Below are 15819 nucleotides of genomic sequence, written 5' to 3' on the forward strand. Positions count from 1 at the left end.
TTTACAAAAGATTTGGCATTCCCAACAAGACTAGGCATATACAAGAAAGGGTCCTCATATAGTGCAAAATGGAAAGTTATCAAGAGAGGTCTAAGCATAAAAATTTTATTCTCACGCTCATGCAATGAACAATCATTTTCAATCATTAACACACCACTCTTGCTCAAATAAGAAGTTCTCTTCCACAAATTGACAAACTCTTGGTCAAAATATAGAGGTGGTTCATCACAACACACATCAAGTTTGCAAGAAGGATTATCATTCAACAAACAAAGTTCATCACAATGGATTTCACTCACTTGCTTCAACAATTTCAAAAAGTGGTCAAAAGCATATGCATAATGTATCCATAAATCTTTATGCTCCACATGGATCATAATAAGCACAACATCATGCATATGTAACTTGTGTAAAGTCATAGTACGCATCATAAGATTTTTATCAAAATATGCCTTACACAATTCCTCCAACAATATAAAAACAAGACCACAATTATGGGAACAATGCAATTTTATGCCCATATTCACAACATCATCCTCAAGAGACATATGAGTGGAAAAATCTTTCACAAAACGGCCATAGAACACTCCAATCCCATTGAAGGGTTTAACCACCTTGAAATGAAAACATAGCAAACACCAAGTTCTAAAGTCACTATCCATGTCACTCCTCTTGGTCCTACTATTCTCAGCCGCACACTCATGAAGCTCAAAATTACCAACAAATGAAAGCTTAGGCATCTTAGCATAAAAGGAAGTCACTCCAACATTCAAGGTAGAATCCATAAGAGAAATGTCATGTCTCTCAATGCTTGGGCTTATCAAGAAAGGATCAATATATGGTGTAAAGGTAGATTTAGCATTCAAAGATTCAAGCTCATGAGACCACTTTTTACACAAGTCATCAATAACAAATCTATCAACACAAAGTGACTTCTCTAGTGTAATCATATGCAAGGGAGCATCACAAGGAGACAAGGATAGTGCACTTGAACCTTGGGCAAGGAGTTCATCCACTTGCCCTTGTTCCTCTTGGTCCTTCTCCGGGGGCATAGTTTCCAAGCCATGTGCAATTTGGTGCTTCACTTCCATATCTTCAATTAAATTTCCTACACATTCATCAACATAAAAAGACATAGAAGAAATATTAGTGGGTAAGGGCTTATTTTCCTCACCAAGGGAAAGAGGCAAAGGATCATTTGGTGCCCACCCAAGGTAGGCCTTAGAATCTAACAAGCACCCTTTACTCACTTGTGCTTGTGGTTTTTCTCTCATTTGATATTTTTCTTTTCTCTCGCCCCCACCACTCTCTCTTGACTTTTGCACCTCACACTCTTGTCTTTTATCACGCTCTCTTGGCTTTTTAGACTCACTTTCACTCTCAAGCCTTTTCTCTCTCTCTCGTTCTTTTTCTCTACTAAATTGGTTTAAGCTCATTGAAGAGGAGACATTTCCATATACATCAAGCGGCTTATGTGAGAAATGGAAAGAAGAGGATGTAGTCAAATGACTTGATGAGTTACCTCTTTGGTTTGTGTCAACACCACCATATGGGTAGGTAGGCCTCAATTGAGCTCTATATGGGACTTCTTCTTCAATTAGCCTCTCAAACCCCTTATGGTTAACATGATCTCTCACCCTCCTAGAATGACACTCTCCATGAGACATGAGAGCTCGTTTCTCTCTACTTCTCCTCTCAAGTCCATCTTCATGGTACCTTGATTCATAGTCACCTCTATCATCACCATTCATTCCACACTCCTTGCCATCATACTCCCTATAGCCTCCATTGCCCCTCGACACTATATGTTCTATACCGGAAGCTTTGAGATGTAGATGGTCACTTTTAGGAGTGACGGATCTTGATGCACGGAACCTCCTTTAAGGCTCCAACCAAGGTGTTTTGATTGGATTTCCATCGGGTCTCGAACTCCTTCCTCCGGGCATCCATCCGGGCATCCCATTCTCTCATCTCTTGTTTGAGATCACGACTAAAATCTTCCATCATTTGGGACATCATGCTCACTAGATCCCCTTCGGGTTTGGAACTACTTGAGTCCGCGCCCTTCTCGACTTCCTCCTTGTGGATGTCCCCCATTTTGTTGGATCGAGTCATAGGAGGCATCAAAGTTTCCTACAAACACAAAAACAAAGACTAGGGACTAGTCTTAGAGATTAGTAAAATTAAGAAAGAGATATTTAAGAAGCTAACTCACCCCAATGTAGTATCCCAACACCCCCCAAGTCACTCACCAACGTCACTCGGTAGGTTTAGAATATAGTGGGGCTAGTATCACACACTCTCGATCCAATTCCCACTCGTTGGCGCCCGGACAACTCAATCAAGGTATACACCTCAAGAACATATGGACACCAAGTAGTAAATACCAAAGTAATAATGATTAAACATATGAAAGCAAGGAAAACTAGGCCTAGAGCAAACACACACACTAACGAACACAAGACATGGGATGAAGCTTTTTGCTGAAATCTGGCTGATCTTTATGAATTTTTTTGGTATTGATCCCCCAGCCCAATTTGGATGAATTTTGGTGGATAGATTCCCAAACAAGTCTAGATCAAGGGAAAAATAGCCATATATAGTCAGATTTGATAATTTGATAGGTTTTGTATGGTTTTCCCCAACTATGCCAAAACAGGGCAATGATGTTAATCTCCACAGTTAACTAGGCAAACGAAGGAATGTTTTGATGAAATTTTGCAGGTAGCTAGGTCACATAACATAGATCATACAAACCAAATTTCAGCTTAATCTAAGCACAATTGATCAATCCGATCATCCCAACAAAAACAGAGTCAAAACAAAGAACAAAAGGAAAAATAACCCAACCCAAAGCAACAATAGATCAAACACCTAGTGGGTACTAGGCTCTAGATACCAAATGATAAGGATCCATGTATTTTATGATCCATTTCCCAAGGATTATCCATTTATGATGCTTGATCTAACTATTTTTGTGATGCTATTTTCAATTTATCAATACAAGACAAAAGATAATAGATGATCCAACCAACAAAAATTGAATCTAAACAAGAAAGGATGGAAGATTAGGAATGGAAAGCATGTGTATAATGATGAGATAAAAGAGCTACAACCGTAGGACCTTAACCAAAAAGATGGAGACAACCCTAGGCAACTTTCAATAGCTATATCACCCCTTGGCTCCACTACTCAATGGATACATCCCATCGACGCATACTTCTACTTGAATCAATCTATGGAATTGAAACAAGCAACCTTCAAGGAAGGAATTGGATACATTCCTCAAAGAGGAAAAACTCACTAGGGAGATAACTTCAATCACAATCTTATCGCAATCTAGAATGAAAAATGACACCAAAAGGTACTTATACTAAGGGCCCAAAATGTGGAAAAAGGCCCTCAAAAACTAAGTCTCGGGTGATTCACCCGGTCGGGTGAATTGCAGGGTGAAAAACACCCGCCCGGGTGTTCTCCTCGCCGGTTCTGCGCGACTTCTGTAAAACCACAATAACTTCCTCATTCGGACTCCGATTGAGATTTGCAAGATACCCACGCGAAGCTGTTTCCAAGAAGAAGACGATGGTGGTAGTTTAATAGCTTTCGGATATCATCTCGATAGGATGGTTTCTGGTTGAATCCAGCTGTAGTTGAAATCCTTGACGCACGGCTTCCATGTTCGTATCATCCTCCCCTTCTTGGAAAGGATTTGTCCTCAAATTCAAGCCTTCTCTATTCCTCGCATCCTCGGGAGACCCTCTAGCTTTATTGAATCCTTGGCACGTCTTCACTCTCTTCCTTGGACCCCAATCAATCCATGGCTCACGTCGAGGTGAAAACACTTGATGTCTAGCACTCATGGTCATATCATGGGGCAACCGTCTCAAGAGCCCCAAGGAAATATGGAGGATGCGAATTATGTGCAACAAGGGGGCAACAGGTATTACAACAACTCACGCCCGAACTTTAATAGTGGAGGATACTGTTGGAACATATATACTAAAAAGCATTTTTCGAGTTTTTGAATTTGATAAATTGTTTGTATATTGTAAACACTCTTCATTTAATGAGAATAATAAATGTTTTCTTCACACTGTGTATTTTACTTTAATGGGTATTGACCGTATTTAATTATATATTAAATTATATAATTAAAGCGCCGGAAAGTAAAATCAGTCTAAGTCTTCTACATTGAAGGTTGGGTCGTGGAACAGGTCATCACAGTAGGTGGCCCAACCGGTACCTTGTAGAAGTAAAACTTTTTCACAACCTAGATAGGCTTTGGCTACCTATCGTGAAAGGTTGCAGTGTCCATCCGAAAAGTCGTCTTTACCTTGAGAATGACTAGTGACACTAGTGTGGTATAGCATTGAATGGATCTAAAGTATAAACACGTCTTTGTTGCTATCTACTGTAAGACGATGTCTTGGAGATTTAATATTTCCTAATCTTTGTAATAATATAGGACACACGTTATTTAATCATACGCTGCTTTGACTTATCAATAGGTGCGGGTTTTTCGTAACCCAATATTTCTGATATCTTGGGTAGTAGTAATTAATAACTAGTATGGTGTCAGTTTTATTATTACATTGAATCGTGTGCCTGCGCGGTTTGACTATATCCCCAAGAGGTGTTCGAGAGAAGTTCTATTATTCGGAAACCCGGCCGGTTTGGATTTAATCCAAGAATAAATAGAAAAGGAAAAGTATATTTTTAATATACATCTCGTACTAGACAAACTCTTGGAAATAAAGATATTAATTAATTTAAAGTCTATAGCAGACTACAAATTAATTAATGGATATAGAAAGTCTTAGACACGGAAAATAATATATTAAAGAGGTTAACCCGGATTGCTTGTAATCACGGATTGGATGGGCGGTCAATATTTCTTCTATAGTGGCACAAGAAATATTCCATTGGCCTTATATTAAATCATGGGTTATAATTTAATTAGTAAAGAAGATCCAATGGGGGAGGCCCAATCCAAGCCCCATAGATCCCTAACCTAGCCCATCATAAACTCTATAAATAAGAATGTAAGGAGATGAGACAAATGTTATCACAAACCCTAGCCTCCACACTTGGCTTTCTTGTCTTATCCTTCAAGATTCTTATAATTTCTAAGAGATTCCTCCCACAAGGAATTTAGATCTATAGAGTTAAGGGTCATAGGTTAGAAGATCTTTGGTCTTGCATTCACAATCAAACTTCAAGATCTACACGTGGAGAAGTAGCAAGCCACTTCGATTCTTTGGAGAATCATTGTTGTAAGTATTCAACAACATAATTTAAATTAAATTATGTGATTAATTGCGCAATTATATGTCTCTACATGTTCAAGCATGAAATTGAATCGACCCACATAATCACCTAAATAGATTCTTATGTGGATTTATTTGTTTTGCATTTTCCGCTGCGATTATCCCCAACAGATACAACCAGTATGGGAACAAGGGGCATCCCAATCTCTCTTATGGGAACCCCAATAATGCCCTGCAACCTCCTCCGGGATTCACAGTTACTGATGGGATGGTGAACGACCCCAAGAAGATGACCACGGAGGACATACTCAAGTCCTTTATGCTACAATCCAACAAGGTCATGGAGCAGAACAATCAGAGGATGGAGAAGGTCGAGACGGATGTACAAGGAATGGCCACTCATTTGAAGAACATTGATGTTCAGATCAGCCAGATTTCCCAGACTGTGAGTACTCTTACTCAACCGGGAAAATTCCCTTCCACCACCATTGTCAACCCCAAGGACTGCAAAGCTATTAACTTGCGGAGTGGGACGAGCTATGAGGGACCCTCAATGCCCTCAGCGAATGAAGGGAAAGTAGCAGAGAAGCCTATTGAAGAGGAGGAGTTAGTTGAGGAAGATGAAACGGAGACGATTCAGGTCACCACTCCACCTAAGGAGAACGCAGTTCCAGCTCCATCTACAACACCTGCAGCTCACACTCCTGCTGAAGTGAGGATCCCTTATCCTCAACGGGTGCAGAAGAAGAAGACGGATGCACAGTTTTCGAGGTTCTTGGACATATTCAGAAAGGTGCAGATCAACATTCCTTTGGTGGAGGCATTACAGCAGATGCCCAGTTATGCTAAGTTTCTAAAGGATGTGGTCTCCAACAAGAGAAGATGGATGGAATATGAGACGGTTAATCTGACTGAGAGCTGCAGCGCCATTATTCAGAAGAAGCTGTCGGCCAAGTTGAAGGATCCCGGGAGTTTTACCATATCCTGCATAGTAGGAGATTGTCAAGAGGGAAGAGCTCTATGTGATCTGGGTGCAAGCATCAATCTGATGCCGTATTCTTTCTTTCAGAAGTTGAAGATTGGAGTGCTCAGGCCCACTACTATTTCACTGCAGATGGCGGACAGAACAGTGTCGTACCCGAAGGGGATTGTTGAAGACATCCTAGTCAAGGTCGGGGAATTTGTTTTTCCAGCCGACTTTGTGGTTCTAGACATGGAAGAAGATAAACATGTCCCACTTATCCTTGGTAGACCTTTCTTAGCTACAGGGAGAGCACTTATTGATGTCCACAAGGGAGAGCTCACTCTTCGACTGAATGAGGAGAGCATCACATTCTCCATTTATGACGCTATGCTGAGGTATGATGATGAGGATGCTTGGAGGTTCAAGCAGTGCAAAATGATCGAGGTGGTTGATGACTGCGTGAGAGAGGTAGCCCATGTTATCTCGTGACAGGACAGATTGGAGCAATGCCTTTCACAGTCCATGCTAGCTTCGGAAAATCTGCAAGGGCCCGAGCTCACTTAGGAGATACTTCATTTTGTGGGAGCCCTTGATTCTGGTGTAGAGATTCAAAGAAGGAACAACAAATTTCAACCACTCAAAGATCCGGCGGAAGAAGAAGAGAAGGAGGAGGAACTTAAACCATTGCCTTCGTACCTCAAGTATGCCTTTCTAGGAGAGAATGAGACGTATCCGGTAATTGTCTCTTCATCACTTACTCCTACTGAACTCGATAAGCTGATGCGCGTGCTTAGGAAGCATAAGGGAGCTATAGGGTGGTCCATCTCGGACCTCAAAGGAATCAACCCTACTGTTTGCATGCACAGAATTTTATTGGAGGAAGGATCCAAGCCTAAGGAATAGAATCAAAGAAGGCTAAATCCGATAATGCAAGAGGTGGTCAGAAAGGAGGTATTGAAGTGGTTGAAAGCCGGAATCATATATGCGATATCCGACAGTGATTGGGTAAGCCCCACCCAAGTCGTGGCCAAGAAGGGTTGGATGACTGTTATACAAGGTGGAAATGATGAGATGATAGCCACAAGATTGGTGACCGGGTGGCGAGTTTGCATAGACTATAGGATACTTAATGCAGCCACGAGGAAGGACCATTTCCCTCTCCCGTTTATTGATCAGATGCTTGACAGATTGGGGGGGTATGAGTACTACTGCTTCCTAGATGGATATTCCGGATACAATCAGATCTTGATCGCTCCGGAGGACCAGCACAAGTCGGCCTTTATTTGTCCTACGGTGTCTACGCCTTCCGAAAGATGTCTTTTGGGCTTTGCAACGCTCCAGCCACATTTCAGAGATGTATGATGTCCATCTTTCACGACATGGTGGAAGATATTATGGAGGTGTTCATGGATGACTTCTCGGTCTTCGGATCGTCTTATGATCAATGCATGGATAATGTGACGAGAGTATTGCAGAGATGGGAGGAGACCAACTTAGTGCTCAACTGGGAGAAGTGTCACTTCATGGTACGTGATGGTATTGTGCTTGGGCACAAAATATCTGCTGCAGGTCTAGAAGTTGATAGAGCCAAGATAGTGGCGATTGAGCAAATGCCACCATCTAATGAGAAAGTTGTGAGGAGCTTCTTGGGGCACACGGGATTTTATAGGCGATTCATCAAGGATTTCTCTCAGATAGCTCGCCCTCTGACCAGTCTGCTAGCTAAGGATGTCAATTTCCATTTTTCCGAAGAATGTTTACAAGCCTTCGAAATTTTGAAGAAGGCGTTGGTGAGTGCCCCCGTGCTTATAGCTCCAAATTGGTCTCAACCTTTAGAGATCATGTGCGACGCTAGTGATGTGGTTGTAGGTTCGGCGTTGGGGCAGAAAAGAGATAAAGTGTTCAGAGTGATTTATTACGCAAAGCCGGACTCTAGATCCAGCTCAGGCAAATTACACCACCACGGAGAAGGAGATGCTAGCTGTGGTGTATTCCTTCGACAAATTTCGCTCATATCTCATTGGAGCGAAAACTATTGTGTTCACTGATCATGCCGCCATCCGCTTTTTGTTTGCTAAGGTGGATGCCAAGCCTCGTCTGATTCGTTGGGTTCTTTTGCTACAAGAATTCGACTTGGAGATCCGGGATCGAAAGGGGTGTGAGAATGTGGTAGCCGACCACTTATCTAGATTGGAGCATTGCTTTCAAGGAGAGAATTTGAAGAGGCCGATAAACGAGGAGTTCCCCGATGAGCACATCTTCTATGCTCAAAGCTCGTCGCCATGGTACGCGGACATCGTGAATTTCCTAGTAGTCAAGGTGGTCCCAGAAGGCCTCAACAAGTATCAAATGAGGAAGTTCTTTCATGATATCAAATTCTATTTTTGGGATGAGTCGCTCCTGTTCAGAAGATGTGCAGATATGGTCATTCGAAGGTGTGCCCCCGATGAACAATGGGAAGCTGTGATCAGAAATTGGCATTCAAGCCCCACTGGAGGTCATTTTGGAGCAAACCGGACGGCGATGAAGGTGCTCCAGTGCGGATTTTATTGGCCAAGCATTTATGGAGACTGTCAGAAGTTTGTTCTCCACTGCAATGAATGCCAGAGGACGGGGGGTATCTCTAAGAATAAGGAAATGCCGATGACTACTATTATGGAGATAGAGTTTTTCGATGTATGGGGGATCGACTTCATGGGTCCCTTCCCGCCATCCTCCGGTCATCAATACATCCTATTGGCGATTGACTACGTCTCCAGTTGGGTGGAGCCAATTTTTACTCCGGTCAATTCCTCTAAGGTGGTGATAAACTTTGTGAAAAAAAACATTTTCACGAGGTTCGGGGCGCCGAGAGCCTTACTTAGTGATGGGGGGTCTCATTTCAAAAACAAGTGGCTGGAAGTTGTGTTGGGCAAATATGGTGTCAAACACCGAATCACTTCTCCCTATCATCCTCAATCCAATGGTCAAACTGAATTGGCCAATCGAGAAATCAAAGGCATCTTGGAGAAGACGGAGAATGCCAATAGAACGGATTGGGCTTTGAAGCTCGATGATGCACTTTGGGCATATAGGACGGCTTATAAAACGCCGATCGGCATGTCACCTTATCAGTTGGTGTTTGGGAAATCTTGTCATCTTCCTGTGGAGCTTGAGCACAAATCATATTGGGCGGTGAAGCAGTTGAATACCGACTACTATAAGGCCGAAAAGGAGAGGCAAGCTTATCTGAACTTGCTTGATGAGTTTAGGAATGAGGCATTTGAGAACACGGTAATTTACAAGGAGCACCTCAAGACGTACCATGAAAAGATGATAGACAAGAGGGAGTTTTTCCCAGGAGATTTGGTGCTACTGTTCAATGCACGTCTAAAACTCTTCCCCGGAAAGCTCAAGTCAAGGTGGTCCGGTCCTTTCAAAGTCAAGACGGTGATGAAGAATGGAGCTTTGGAGCTCGAAGCTAATGATGGGCGAGTGTTCACGGCCAATGGTCAGAATGTGAAGAAGTTCCACTCTATGGAGCAAAAGGAAGAGGTGTTCCGGCTCTGTTTGGAGGCACAGTGATGCGCTATGGAGATGTCGAGCTAACGACTTTAACCAAAAGCGCTTTAGGGGAGGCAACCCCTAGTAGGTAACTTTATCATTCTTTTTGTGTGATTTTTCGTTCAATTTTTGTTGTGTTTGTTTTTCGTATCCCTTTGGTTCTAGGTCCTCATTTTGTTTTTTTTCTTTTTTTTTCTTAAGTCTCTTTGTTTTTTTCAAGTGTCTCATCGGATGTGGACTTGGTTTTGCTTGGAAACTGACATTTTGCAGGAGTAAGTTGTAAACACTGGTAAAGAGAGAGTGTAAATTCAGAAGGAGCATAAAAATCTGCCCAGAACATGTCACCCCGCCGGGTGACTTTACCACGAAAAAAATACCACCAAGTCGGGTCAGTCAAATTGTGAACAAAAATTCCAGAGAGGGGTCGAAAGAGATCACTCGGCCGGGTGATTTATTAGTTAAAAAAATCCCACCCGGCCGGGTCGGAGCCGAACAGCGTTGGGAATCCAGAGAGTACCAAATTTCTTTCACCCGACCGGGTGAATTTTCGGTTGTAAAATTCCACCCGGCCGGGTCCGATGCTGCGAACCCTAGGTATAAGAGCAGGTATGTGCGATTTTTTTATACCTCTCACCCGCCCCCTTCCACCCGCCTCTCTCCCCCTTCTCAATTTCTCACACACACACAAAAATTCACTCAACATCTCACACACCCACCACAAATTCCACCCTCATATCCTCAATTCCATCTTGCTAGAGTGTTTTGGTCCGACTAATTGTGCATTTAGAGGAGTTTTACTCACACACTCAAGAAAGAGCCCTAATTTTCGAATTTTCTCTCACTATAAGCAACAAAGGTATGTTTTGCACCTCTAATCCTCTCTATCCATGGATATAATGTGCAATGTGTGATGGGCATGATGTTTATAGCCTTTACAAGTTGAATTGGTGATAGTCTTGTGCATAATTTATGAAATTGTATGGGTTTTGGTATGAATTTTGCTTGTGGTGAAGTCATTAAGTATGCATTGTTGACTTGAGAGTTTACATTGTCTTACTTGAGTTGAGTTTGAGGTTGGGCATGAACATTGTTGCTGTTCTTTAGTGGTGAGGATATTATTGTTGAATTTGTTGATTGAGCATTGACTACATGATAGGGGATGCAATTGATGATTTATGTGAGTTTAGGGATTGAGTCTGTCTCCCAAAAATTGGTTAAGTTGTGTTTATAGATTTTAGAAATCGAGTCTATCTTTCTAATTTCTAGCTAGATTGCTTGTATGCCCTAAATGTTGTGATTGGTATTGAATGTTGAGATAGAGTCTATCTTCCTACATCTTTGTCGGTAACCTAAGTTTGGGAGAGTCACTAATATTTCTCTTTCCAGGTACCTACTACTGATGGCCCCGAGAACTCTCAAACCGCAGAAGGTTGGTGTCACCCTTCGAAAAGGGGAGAACAGGAAATGGGAGGCCTTGGCGGCTCTAGACAGCCTTCCGTCCCGGTATCAAAATTGGAGCACTCTAAACGGGCTTGGAATCCAGCAATCCTGGGACGTCCTTGTCCGAGCTGGACACCTTAATCATTTGTTCTCCTTGAAACACGGGTTCTATAAGGCTCTTACGGTGGAGTTCTTCACTAACCTTAGTGGAGTCCTCCGGGAAGAACATCAAGTCAATATTCTTCCGCCTCATCAACGAAGAACACACAATTTCTGTCAAAGAGTTCAATGAACTCTTCCAGCTGATGGAAGACGGTGAGGAAGGCATTCTCGAGGATCCCCAGACTAAGTATTATAATAGAAACGAGTTCTGGAGCTTGATCAGTAGTGAAGCGGTGTTCATCCCATCCAGAGCCAAGATTAACACAATCAGAAACCTTGTCCTTCGGTACATGGCAAAGGCCTTGGTCTACTACCCTTTAGGTCACACAGAAGCAGGCAGCATGTCCACAGAAATACTATTTGTGTTGTGGGGAATGCTCAAACGAAGGAGGATCAACATTGGGCATTATATAATCAAAAACCTGGAAAGGCAGTCAAAGAGACAGAGCGGCAAGTTGTGTTGCGGAGGAATTGTAGCGGCGTTGGCCTTCAAATTTGGAGTAAGCTTTGAGGGAAGGAACCCAGATCCCGGTTCCATGATATTGGATTAAGACACATTTAAGAGGTCCAACATCATTCTGGTTGATAGACGGGGTGCAGGGTACTTCAGGATAGATCAAAACACGTGCATTAGGTTCCCCGACCCCCAGCTTTTCGCGGTCAGCGGATGGGGCTACCAGACCAATTGGAAGATGGATACTCCAGACCATTTGGAGAAGATCGAGAGTGACCCCCCTCAAGGAGAAGGAGCCGCAGATGTCGTGCCCAATTATGTCGCCCCCGCCTATCTTCCGCAACCGCATATCCCTGAGGAGCTCATGTTGATAGAGAACGCCCCAGCAGCTATGAACGAGGATGATGAATAGCCTGCCACGGAGTATGAAGAAGGCCAGAGCAGCCAGCCCAAGAGGAGCCGACCACTAGGGAGGCGATCCAACGACAGTTACTTGGAGGAAATTGCTGCAGGAGTTCGATCACTTCGGGTGAGCCGAGACCAGCAGGAGGCCCGGTGGATCAGTGGAACGCGAACGCCGAGGCATGGAGGTCCCAGTGCGACACTCGACTTGACAACTTTGGAACTCGGCTGGATCACTATGGAGAGCAGCTTCAGCAGCTACAGACTCATTTCGATGCTAGTGATGCCAACCGCCAGGCCTTCTACCATGCTTACTATGCGAGGTTCCCACCACCGGCCGAATAGAGGTATCTCAACCATCCACTTCTCTTCAAACTTATTCTATCCTCTGTCTTGAATAAGTTTGGGGGGGGGGGTTCTGACGTGGATTGGTTGTTCCCTTTCTCCATTTGCTAATGATGTGTACTTGTGTTCTTGAGACTTTTTCTTTTTAATGTTTTATTTGGTGTCATTTGGTGTAAGTCCCGCCTGTGGGACTCAAATTCGAATATGGATGAATGTAAGATAATTGATGCTAAGTACGGGGTTGATGGCTTATGATGATAATTGTTTTTGGGAATTAAAAATTGTGGTTAGAATGGCTAGGAACTGCGTGATTAATTCATGATTTAATTGCGAGTGAAGTGCTTGTTTGTTTGGTCAATGCTAATCCCGGCGAGATTTGAGCCATACTTTGTTCATGTGTGATTTGATTGGGTACTTGCTTTTGTTTCTAGAACTTGCTCCTCGTCATGTCGAGTCTATATAGTGGATGTGAACTTAAGGGCTGAAGTTAGGCATTCTTTGGTTATCCTCATACACTTATAAAATCCCTAGTTAGCCTTCATAGCCAAAGATGTGTTTGATAGTTGAAAGGAAATGTTCTAAAAACCTATAAGAGGGGAGAAAAGCACAATGTTACAAAGGATGGGAAGATTCATATAAAAAAAGAGAGAGAAAAGAAAAAAATATATATTTGGAGGTATAAGCTAGACGAAGTCTAGAAGAAAAAAAAAATAAAGAGAAAAGTATTGTAAATAAATAAAAAGTGTGATGGGGCTTTGAATAAGGGGGTCTTGGAAGGAAGCTTGATAAAGCCAAGTATTGAGAATCATTTTTGGGGAATGGTTGTTGTGGAGATGTGTGCTTCAATTATATTCTTTAGTCACTATAGCCTAAATTCACCATACCGTCCAAAGAGCCTACATTACAACCCAAATAAAGACCTTTCTGATCTTAGGTTCACTTTCACATCAGAACAGAGGAGACGTTTGACGTTGAGCAAGCCTATGGTAAGCATTACATGTTACTTGATTTGAGTGTTTATGGTACCTCTTATACACTTGAGTGAGAAAGAATAAAAGGGAGAAAATCACACTTCCTAAACCTTGTGAGAGCATTGATACCAGGTGATATACGAGACAGTAGCTTCAATTAATGTTTGATTGATTCTTGTATGTATCCTACATTCGAACTTGTTTGAAAAAATTTCTGAAGCAAAACATCAATCCCACCTCTATGCATGAGTTTGTTCTTCATGATTTCTTATTCTTATTTGAGGACAAATAAGAGTCTAAGTTTGGGGGAGTTGACAAACTCGTATTTTAGTGTAACATCCCACTTTTTCGAACCCTAATTTTTGAAGCGTGAAAATTTTTGCATTAAATGCTTTTAATGCTATGTTATATGTGGATTAAATTATGAGTAATTTATTGCATGATTTCTTGTGACCTAATTGCGATTTGGAGTGGAGATGGAGTTGAATAGTCCAACTAGTTGATTTTATGACGTGGCTATTGAATAGTCAATATTGTGGAAAATGTGGAATGGTCAAAGTCGATGAAAAGGTGACGTGGAGGTGAAATTTGAATGGTGGATTTTGCATTGTGATCGTGTGAATATTTTGATACGGGGCGAAATAATATTGTGGTGAATTATTTTCCTAAGGGATGAGTGAGAATTTAATAGGAGCATTATTTATTTAATTGGAATTTTCGACCCTCCTAATTTTTTGAAAGAAATTCTATTTTTCTTGGATTTAATTATTGCTTGGGATAATTATCCAAATTAAATCCAAAGTCCGAATATTCCTTATTTATTCCATGAAATTTTCGGCCCCTATGATGATTTCAAGGAGATTTTCGAAAATCTCCTATTTATGGGAGAAGGGATTATTTTATTATATTATTTGATCCCTTGTTTATTCTCTTCCATAAATAAATTCAAATATCCTAGCATATCTTACCATATCTAAGGAGATCTTGCCATATCTTATTTTAAATAATATTTGAAATTGATTCCTTGTGGAGGAATCAATAAATCACGCCACTTTCATATTATTTGGGGAGATTATTATTTTTATTCTGCTCCGTGATATATTATTCTACTCCGTAAAATATCCAAATTTAATCATATGCTAATTAAATAGCATAAAATTCGAATTCCCCTATTTTCTCTCTAAAATCACGCCAACTACTCCTCTCATATCTCTTCCAAATCTTTTATTTATTTAATTATGGGATTATATCTTGCACTCTATAAATAAGAGTGAAAACCTAAACCCTAGATCAAAGAAAAACCGCCCCCCCTCTCCCTCACGTCGATCTCTCTCTCTCCCCACTCTCTCAAAATTTTCTTCTACTTTCTCCAATATTTCTTCATCTTTTGGAGAAGAATTGAAGTTGAAATTCAAGAATCTTTGAAGAATCAAGGCTATTACTTTGTTTCTACCGTTCGTTCTATCGAAAAAGGTATTTTCTATATTGATCTTTCTTCATCTACCGATTAATCGGTGTTCTTGAGTCTTCATGCATTTAGATTGAGTGAAAGGGAAAACAATTGATGAATATGAGATGCATGTGTGTGTGTGGGGAACGTGTGTGTGTGTGTGTGCGTACCTCGGTGTGCGTGCGTGTGTGTTGTGTGTGTGCGTGTGATGTGTGTGAAAAACACTCATACGTGACACGATTTGATGATAGATCCAGAGTTGTTGTGATGCGAATAAAAAGTGATTTGATAATCATACTTTGATTTTTGAATGATAATATGAAACTAATCGATGGGAAAAAAGGGAAACATTAGGAACATGCACGAATTTGAGTAGATGGTTGAGACTTACTTGTGATGTATATAAATTAAAGGTGTTAACTCGCGCTCACGGAGTGATAGCAAGAGGAAGAACATACTTGTGATCTAAGGAATCGAGGTGGGCTTTATTCACTAAACTCTCGTATTGCCAAAATTATGATTATGGAGTTATAAGGGTGGTTTAAATCGTTATGACATGCCTATGATTGTTTTGATATTATTGTGCGTCTGATGCCTAGATTGTGAGTCCGCTCCATTAGGCTATAGGGCTATAAAAACGAATTCGGGTCTGAGTAGGGCCGCAAACCCTAGCAGGCTAGTGTACACAGTTGGGATAAGGAGCCGTCCTTGCTAGTCGGCCGGTCTCGTGGGCGAATAGTGTGGCCACACTTTCGTCGCACTATGGATTTGTTGATTGATGAGAAAATGGGAGGTATTGTTTGACTGGCCAGTCTATGAAA

At 41.6% G+C, this 15819-nt stretch overlaps 3 protein-coding genes across 3 annotated transcripts; 2 read left to right on the forward strand and 1 right to left on the reverse strand.

Annotated features, from left to right (window-relative positions):
* Window positions 1-1099: 1099 nt before the first annotated feature.
* On the reverse strand, window positions 1100-2097 carry LOC125221152 (splicing regulatory glutamine/lysine-rich protein 1-like). Its single transcript, XM_048123278.1, has 3 exons — window positions 1857-2097; window positions 1251-1810; window positions 1100-1108 (listed from the first exon to the last, which is right to left on the reverse strand). Exons 1-3 carry the CDS (start codon window positions 2095-2097, stop codon window positions 1100-1102), a joined length of 810 nt encoding a protein of 269 aa, XP_047979235.1.
* Window positions 2098-3869: 1772 nt separating this feature from the next.
* LOC125221153 lies at window positions 3870-7134 on the forward strand. Its single transcript, XM_048123279.1, has 3 exons — window positions 3870-3940; window positions 5439-6699; window positions 6796-7134. Exons 1-3 carry the CDS (start codon window positions 3870-3872, stop codon window positions 7132-7134), a joined length of 1671 nt encoding a protein of 556 aa, XP_047979236.1.
* A 24-nt stretch (window positions 7135-7158) lies between these two features.
* Window positions 7159-9795, forward strand: LOC125221154. The gene is made up of 6 exons (XM_048123280.1): window positions 7159-7288; window positions 7474-7777; window positions 7889-8113; window positions 8151-8602; window positions 8900-9375; window positions 9436-9795. The coding sequence occupies exons 1-6, from the start codon at window positions 7159-7161 to the stop codon at window positions 9793-9795; spliced, it is 1947 nt and encodes a 648-aa protein (XP_047979237.1).
* The last annotated feature ends 6024 nt before the right edge of the window (window positions 9796-15819 follow it).

Source organism: Salvia hispanica, chromosome 4 (assembly GCF_023119035.1).
Source record: "Salvia hispanica cultivar TCC Black 2014 chromosome 4, UniMelb_Shisp_WGS_1.0, whole genome shotgun sequence".
Classification (NCBI taxonomy): Eukaryota; Viridiplantae; Streptophyta; class Magnoliopsida; order Lamiales; family Lamiaceae; genus Salvia; species Salvia hispanica.

Bases quoted from the DNA above. Each gene is read 5' to 3' on its own strand.
- LOC125221152 (XM_048123278.1), bottom strand. From the start codon at position 2,097: ATGGGGGACATCCACAAGGAGGAAGTCGAGAAGGGCGCGGACTCAAGT. The intron at 1,811-1,856 runs GTCACTCCTAAA...CTTCCGGTATAG, and splicing joins GGTTCCGTGCATCAAGATCC to AACATATAGTGTCGAGGGGC.
- LOC125221153 (XM_048123279.1), top strand. From the start codon at position 3,870: ATGGGGCAACCGTCTCAAGAGCCCCAAGGAAATATGGAGGATGCGAAT. The intron at 3,941-5,438 runs GTATTACAACAA...TATCCCCAACAG, and splicing joins GTGCAACAAGGGGGCAACAG to ATACAACCAGTATGGGAACA. The intron at 6,700-6,795 runs GTAGCCCATGTT...GAGCTCACTTAG, and splicing joins TTGATGACTGCGTGAGAGAG to GAGATACTTCATTTTGTGGG.
- LOC125221154 (XM_048123280.1), top strand. From the start codon at position 7,159: ATGCAAGAGGTGGTCAGAAAGGAGGTATTGAAGTGGTTGAAAGCCGGA. The intron at 8,114-8,150 runs GCAGAAAAGAGA...GTGATTTATTAC, and splicing joins GTTGTAGGTTCGGCGTTGGG to GCAAAGCCGGACTCTAGATC. The intron at 9,376-9,435 runs GTGGAGCTTGAG...GACTACTATAAG, and splicing joins GGAAATCTTGTCATCTTCCT to GCCGAAAAGGAGAGGCAAGC.